Source organism: Lathyrus oleraceus, chromosome 6 (assembly GCF_024323335.1).
Source record: "Lathyrus oleraceus cultivar Zhongwan6 chromosome 6, CAAS_Psat_ZW6_1.0, whole genome shotgun sequence".
NCBI classification, from domain to species: domain Eukaryota; kingdom Viridiplantae; phylum Streptophyta; class Magnoliopsida; order Fabales; family Fabaceae; genus Lathyrus; species Lathyrus oleraceus.
This window is the reverse complement of record NC_066584.1, coordinates 434,038,320-434,046,619: the sequence shown is the minus strand read 5'-3', so window position 1 is coordinate 434,046,619 and position 8,300 is coordinate 434,038,320. Positions and strand designations below refer to the sequence as shown.

At 34.4% G+C, this 8,300-nt stretch overlaps 1 protein-coding gene across 1 annotated transcript; it reads left to right on the top strand.

Annotated features, from left to right (window-relative positions):
• Positions 1–422: 422 nt before the first annotated feature.
• LOC127093009 (protein MEN-8) lies at positions 423–1,015 on the top strand. Its single transcript, XM_051031904.1, has 2 exons — positions 423–748; positions 862–1,015. The coding sequence occupies exons 1-2, from the start codon at positions 463–465 to the stop codon at positions 870–872; spliced, it is 297 nt and encodes a 98-aa protein (XP_050887861.1). The 5' UTR covers positions 423–462; the 3' UTR covers positions 873–1,015.
• Positions 1,016–8,300: the final 7,285 nt, after the last annotated feature.

Genomic DNA, 8,300 nt, shown 5'->3' with positions numbered 1-8,300 from the left:
TTATTTTAAGTATATCATCATTTTATTAAAAAAAATTCTTAAATATGAAATTTTAAAAAAATTACTTTAGTTTTGAATTTATTTCAAATAATTTTTCATAAAATTTATTTTGAAATATATTTTTTTTTTAAAATACGATTATGATTGTGCTTTAATGTTCAATAATATATTTATGTAATAAAATATTGTAATATTTAAAAAAAAAATCATTTTTAAAAATATAAAAAAAAAATGTTTTTAAAGCGTGATGTCTTTCTTGTGTGATATTTCGATGAATTTAATCCTTCCAATAGTGTCATGCTGGCTTTTCAATTTCAACACAAATATTGTGAGCCGAAAAACTCTAGTTAGGTCACTCATGAAAATAACCAAGTTTTCAACACAATGAACTATAAATTGGGGACATTTCATGTCATACATCACATACCTTTGATAAACAAGTTTAATAACTAGAAAATTATCATGGCAGGTATTGTTTCAATGAGGTGTCAAGTTGCAGTGATGCTACTTTTGGCTGTGGCATTAGGAACTCATGTGAAAATGGGTGAGGCACAGAGTAATAGTTGTCCAGTTCAGCTTACCAATCTGAATGTTTGTGCACCATTTGTTGTGCCTGGTGCATCCAACACTGACCCTAGTGCTGATTGCTGCAATGCACTTCAAGCAACCAACCGTGATTGTCTCTGTAACACTCTTAGAATCGCTTCTCAACTTACTTCTCAGTGCAACCTTCCATCTTTTGGTTGCGGTACGTAATTAATAATTATATAATTTCTTTATTATTTATTGTTGCATGTTGTTGTCCTAGCTCTTTTTATATTAATTTTATTGAATATGAGGTTTATTTTTCTTGATTTACAGTTCTGAATTAGAGCATGGTGACGTGACATGAAGAATAAAGGGTTGAGAGAAGCTCACCCGTCTAGTTTGGTGACTTTGTCTTGAATGTTTTGTGATATTATTATCACCTGATGTAATCTTTGCTATGAAATAAAGAAAGTTGTGATTTTCCTTCTTGGTAGTGTATGACCTATTGCATTTGCTTCATGCATCTATGTTTTTCTGCTTTAATTTTTTTATATTTAAGATTTAATGCGTAAGTTTCTTTTTTATCTCTATTATTTATAGCATGAAAGAATCAAAACCAAACTCACAAAGTGGTATAAAAAAATATATAATTCAATCTCACATGTCCCACCCACTATTGACTATGAAGCACTAAGAACATATTTTGAAATCATTGAACTAGTTTAACATGCTCTTAGCGGTATCAAAGTATTTTTAATTATCGGATCCATATATATACTTCTGTATATTTTAACCATTATAAATATAAGGAGAGTTTTGTGAAAAGAGTTTGTTCCGGAATAAGTTAAAATTAAAAAACGTTGAGATCATAAGTTAAAATTAAAATACGTTGAGATCATCATAATTTAGAAAGTGTATTGGAATTAGATTTCATAAGTTAATCATCTAAAATAATTCTTAGTTGATTATCGTCTAACATTCATTTTTGTCCTCCACAAATGATACAAGATCTATTCAATCTATTAACTTTTTCAATTTCTTAGTGAGTTGATCGATTCACCAGCATTACGATCCGATAATATATGGTGACGTTAAATCTAATATTATTTCTGACAATATGCATTTACAGATGATTCTCTTAATTAGAAAATTCATTCATAGCATTCTCTATATCAAAGAATCAATTTCAGAGTTTAATGTAAAAAAAAACATTAAGAAGGAAAAAATAACAACCACAAAGAAAATCAGTTTTATATAATCTCCAAATGAGAGGTATACAATAGAGTCATAACTAACTAAACTTATTCCAACCACAAAGAAAATCAGTTATTCATGATAATTTTACATAATGATGAAAATAAGATGAAACTGCATCAATGACTTGAATCTTAAAGATTGATGGGATCCACTTTGATCCCCTAATATTTCTCTCTTCTTATGATTTTCCGTCTTTCAATAGATATGATATCCTCTAATTCTAATATGAGGATTCTATAGTTTATCTTCATGGGTCACTAAACCACCATAAATCTCTATGTGAGCTATCTTGCTCGCCTCGTAAAATTGATCTTACAGAACATTTATAAATATGTGCCACTGGCCCTTCTCGCAAGCTACCTTGCTCAGAAACCTTCAACCTTTTTGAATTATGCTCGTTATGCATTTGATGAACTTGTTTAGCGATTTTCCTTGATAAGATCTTGTTCATTTTCCTATAAAAAGTGTGGGAAAAAGGATAATAGATACTAGTGGCTTAATTAAAACTTACTAAATCAAACATTTGGAGAAAAATAGTAACTTTTGTTGGAAATCCACCAAAACCTATGGAGAATTTCAATCAATCTTGATGAACAAGATTGTTATTACTCACACAATAGCAATGAAAAGAGAAGAACAATGGAGAAAGAAAGAGTGTAAAGAACGATGAAGGAGAAGAAGAATAAAAATTCTACAGAGTTTCTCTCTGCCCACGAATTGTGGAAAACTTCTTATTCACTTTGCAACTATAAAATATTGTGAATACAATGTAATGAATACTCTATTCACTTCATTACAAAAATAAAGGTTACTCCCTCTATTTATAGATTTAGGATAACTTGGATCTCAAACCAAATCCCAAAACTATAAAAGTCCAAAATAGTTAGCACTACTAAAATAGGCCTAAGTCGAAATTCTGTGTGAAGTAACATGCTTCGACACTTCGACACACTAACACAATGTTGAATGTAATTTTAAGTGTCGGGTTTTTGTTATCGTCTCCACAAGGATTGTGAGATATCAACGCCTTTCGACAGTTGTTTTAATTCTTAGCTTAAGGTAACAATGGGGTTTAGTGTTTGTCACGGTATCTTGCATAAAAGTGTAATAAAATGCGGTAAAAGTTTTGGTTTGAATATTTGAGAAATATTGCCAAAGTTAGGGTTCGACGATCACTTTGCATGTATATGTTCGATCAACAAAAATTATAAACTCCTTTAGATGATAAACTATTTCACAAAATCCTCCCAATGTGTTTATCTCTAACACACATTGTGAGTTTTCCCATTTTGATCCATTGTTTATCTCTAACACAATCTATCAAAATGACAACTTTTTGGTTCAACCTTATGGTGAACAAAATCATTCATTACTATCTCTAGCTAACAAACAAGATTGGATGAAAACCTAGGTTAAGAGTTGGTAAACATCTCTCGATCATAAACCAACACAAAGAGTTTTCAATAAGAACAAAGTTTTCACCATATATTCACCATTAAAGAGTTTACAAATGAAGATCCTTACATTTACACACAAAGCTAATGATCATCTACATCTAACCTTGACAAAATGAAGGACTTAGCTACTCATTTTCATGGAAGCTTGTTCAACAAGTTTCGGAAGAAGGTTGATCAACATCCGAGTCGAATAATCGAGATTGGATTGGAATCCACCTTCTTTTTGTGAAAGATTGTTTTGAGATGAAGAAAAATGGTTTCTAGGTCACAAAAGATCCTTAGAGCAATGCTGGAAAATATCTAAAAAAGTACAAAAGTATGGAAAGTAAGGTATGGCTCCAAAAAGTAGCCCTTGCTACTTATAGAGCTGCTACTGAGCTGTCATGCTCGCTAGGCGAGCAGAATGGCTCGCCTAGCGAGCCCCTAAATGAGGCACCTGAGGCACCTCCGCCCAGAGAAACAACCATTGCCAGACTGTCATGTTCGCTGAGCGAACAAAACCTTCGCCTAGCGAAGGTCACGCTTCAACCTTCGCTCCAGCGAGCTTGAGAGGTTTTGCTACTGGAATGCTCGCTGGGAGCTCGCTAAAGGCTCGCCTAGCGAGTGAGTGCTGGCTGCGCTTTTCACCAAGTCTGGACGTGTTCGCCACACACCTCGCTGGAAGCTCGCCTAGCGAGTGTGGTGATGTTTGCCACTGTAAAATACTGGAGCTTTTCGCTGGGCTCTCGTTGGACGCTCGCCTAGCGAGTCCTTCGCCCCAGCCCTCGCCTAGCGAGCAAGCTGATGAATGCTTGTTTTATTTGATCCCTTTGCCAAAAATTTTGTGTCTTCATTTTCTATTATTTCATGCCTACTTCCTGCACAATAACACACAAATCAAAGGTACCAAGATCGTTTATCATTGTATTGCATTTCATCTAAAACAAAGGTGGTTTCGAACACTTTAGCAAGGAAATGGAGTGAAAGATACCCATATTTGATAGCTCAAATAAGCACTTTTGGGTATCTAACAACTCTCCCCAACTAGATTCTAGCTTGTCCTCAAGCAAAGTATGCCTCTTGAAGGACAAGAGGATTTGCTTTAAGAGAAAGGTTTCTTCGAAGTTGGATAAAACGGCTCAAACACAAGCGAATCAGCAGATACAAATTTCCAACGGTTCGAATAAAATAATACACAAGAACTAAGACTTAGTAGCAATGCGAAATATGTATCTATCTACAACAATATTATCTTGAATGAATCACCCTATCTCTCCTCTTCGAATAAGGATTGAAGAAATTACGCGTTTGCAACCGCGGGAATAATCTCACTCTCTAACAAACAATGAAGAAATCAATTCAATTCATACAATGTCTAACAATTATAAATGGTAATGTGGAAGCACGAAGATCACTAAGGGCTTTTCGATTGAAGCTTGGTTAGGTTAACAAACAAGGGTCATTTCTAAGGCCATTGAAAACGAAATTGCCGATGCAAAAGAGACATTCATTGTACATTATTCACACATCTCAACTTCATTCCATTTATTTCTCATTTGAAACCTTCACAACTCTTATTTCACAACTCAATTTTTGTTTTTCACTATTTTTCTTCCAAGCAAGCATTCATTTTTATTTTCTCTATATATATTTTTTTTCTTTCACATCATATTTTTAAACAGATGTTTCTCTTTTCTATATTTTATATATATATATATATATATATATATATATATATATATATATATATATATATATATATTTTTATGCTTGCTCGGTTTTTCAAGAGTTGTGGCACTTACCGATTCTCATTTTCGTTCTCCCCAACTTATTTCTTACTCACCCTAAGTGAATGCTCTTGACTTTTTACTGCAAAAGAACAATTATCAAAATTTTCCGGGTTTCAAGAAAAAGATTTTTGAAATCTCGCTTTATTTCAAGCTAAGATTCAACTGTTTAAGCTCAAAGGGGTTAACGAATACTCTCTCTGCTCACAGGTAAGTTGTATTTAGAACTGGTTGTGCTCGATAGAAAACAAGTGCCTTGATCATTTCTAATTGCTTCCACATATTCACAATAATAAAAGACAAAGCATGAATCAAATGAATCAACAAAGCTTGCCATTTTGTTGAATGTAATTTTAAGTGTCGGGTTTTTGTTATCGTCTCCACAGGGATTGTGAGATATCACCGCCTTTCGACAGTTGTTTTAATTATTAGCTTAAGGTAACAATGGGCTTTGGTGTTTGTCACGGTATCTTGCATAAAAGTGTAATAAAATGCGGTAAAAGTTTTGGTTTGAATATTTGAGAAATATTGTCAAAGTTAGGGTTCGACGATCACTTTGCATGTATATGTTCGATCAACAAAAATTATAAACTCCTTTAGATGATAAACTATTTCACAAAGTCCTCCCAATGTGTTTATCTCTAACACACATTGTGAGTTTTCCCATTTTGATCCATTGTTTATCTCTAACACAATCTATCAAAATGACAACTTTTTGGTTCAACCTTATGGTGAACAAAATCATTCATTACTATCTCTAGCTAACAAACAAGATTGGATGAAAACCTAGGTTAAGAGTTGGTAAACATCTCTCGATCATAAACCAACACAAAGAGTTTTCAATAAGAACAAAGTTTTCACCATATATTCACCATTAAAGAGTTTACAAATGAAGATCCTTACATTTACACACAAAGCTAATGATCATCTACATCTAACCTTGACAAAATGAAGGACTTAGCTACTCATTTTCATGGTAGCTTGTTCAACAAGTTTCGGAAGAAGGTTGATCAACATCCGAGTCGAATAATCGAGATTGGATGGGAATCCACCTTCTTTTTGTGAAAGATTGTTTTGAGATGAAGAAAAATGGTTTCTAGGTCACAAAAGATCCTTAGAGCAATGCTGGAAAATATCTAAAAAAGTACAAAAGTATGGAAAGTAAGGTATGGCTCCAAAAAGTAGCCCTTGCTACTTATAGAGCTGCTACTGAGTTGTCATGCTCGCTAGGCGAGCAGAATGGCTCGCCTAGCGAGCCCCTAAATGAGGCACCTGCGCCCAGAGAAACAACCATTGCCAGACTGTCATGTTCGCTGAGCGAACAAAACCTTCGCCTAGCGAAGGTCACGCTTCAACCTTTGCTCCAGCGAGCTTGAGAGGTTTTGCTACTGGAATGCTCGCTGGGAGCTCGCTAAAGGCTCGCCTAGCGAGTGAGTGCTGGCTGCGCTTTTCACCAAGTCTGGACGTGTTCGCCACACACCTCGCTGGAAGCTCGCCTAGCGAGTGTGGTGATGTTTGCCACTGTAAAATACTGGAGCTTTTCGCTGGGCTCTCGTTGGACGCTCGCCTAGCGAGTCCTTCGCCCCAGCCCTCGCCTAGCGAGCAAGCTGATGAATGCTTGTTTTATTTGATCCCTTTGCCAAAATTTTTGTGTCTTCATTTTCTATTATTTCATGCCTACTTCCTGCACAATAACACACAAATCAAAGGTACCAAGATCGTTTATCATTGTATTGCATTTCATCTAAAACAAAGGTGGTTTCGAACACTTTAGCAAGGAAATGGAGTGAAAGATACCCATATTTGATAGCTCAAATAAGCACTTTTGGGTATCTAACAACTCTCCCCAACTAGATTCTAGCTTGTCCTCAAGCAAAGTATGCCTCTTGAAGGACAAGAGGATTTGCTTTAAGAGAAAGGTTTCTTCGAAGTTGGATAAAACGGCTCAAACACAAGCGAATCAGCAGATACAAATTTCCAACGGTTCGAATAAAATAATACACAAGAACTAAGACTTAGTAGCAATGCGAAATATGTATCTATCTACAACAATATTATCTTGAATGAATCACCCTATCTCTCCTCTTCGAATAAGGATTGAAAAAATTACGCGTTTGCAACCGCGGGAATAATCTCACTCTCTAACAAACAATGAAGAAATCAATTCAATTCATACAATGTCTAACAATTATAAATGGTAATGTGGAAGCACGAAGATCACTAAGGGCTTTTCGGTTGAAGCTTGGTTAGGTTAACAAACAAGGGTCATTTCTAAGGCCATTGAAAACGAAATTGCCGATGCAACAGAGACATTCATTGTACATTATTCACACATCTCAACTTCATTCCATTTATTTCTCATTTGAAACCTTCACAACTCTTATTTCACAACTCAATTTTTGTTTTTCACTATTTTTCTTCCAAGCAAGCATTCATTTTTATTTTCTCTATATATTTTTTTTTCTTTCACATCATATTTTTAAACAGATGTTTCTCTTTTCTATATTTTATATATATATATATATATTTTTTTTTTTTTATGCTTGCTCGGTTTTTCAAGAGTTGTGGCACTTACCGATTCTCATTTTCGTTCTCCCCAACTTATTTCTTACTCACCCTAAGTGAATGCTCTTGACTTTTTACGGCAAAAGAACAATTATCAAAATTTTCCGGGTTTCAAGAAAAAGATTTTTGAAATCTCGCTTTATTTCAAGCTAAGATTCAACTGTTTAAGCTCAAAGGGGTTAACGAATACTCTCTCTGCTCACAGGTAAGTTGTATTTAGAACTGGTTGTGCTCGATAGAAAACAAGTGCCTTGATCATTTCTAATTGCTTCCACATATTCACAATAATAAAAGACAAAGCATGAATCAAATGAATCAACAAAGCTTGCCATTTTGTTGAATGTAATTTTAAGTGTCGGGTTTTTGTTATCGTCTCCACAGGGATTGTGAGATATCACCGCCTTTCGACAGTTGTTTTAATTATTAGCTTAAGGTAACAATGGGCTTTGGTGTTTGTCACGGTATCTTGCATAAAAGTGTAATAAAATGCGGTAAAAGTTTTGGTTTGAATATTTGAGAAATATTGTCAAAGTTAGGGTTCGACGATCACTTTGCATGTATATGTTCGATCAACAAAAATTATAAACTCCTTTAGATGATAAACTATTTCACAAAGTCCTCCCAATGTGTTTATCTCTAACACACATTGTGAGTTTTCCCATTTTGATCCATTGTTTATCTCTAACACAATCTATCAAAATGACAACTTTTTGGTTCAACCTTATGG

Bases quoted from the DNA above. Each gene is read 5' to 3' on its own strand.
- LOC127093009 (XM_051031904.1), top strand. From the start codon at position 463: ATGGCAGGTATTGTTTCAATGAGGTGTCAAGTTGCAGTGATGCTACTT.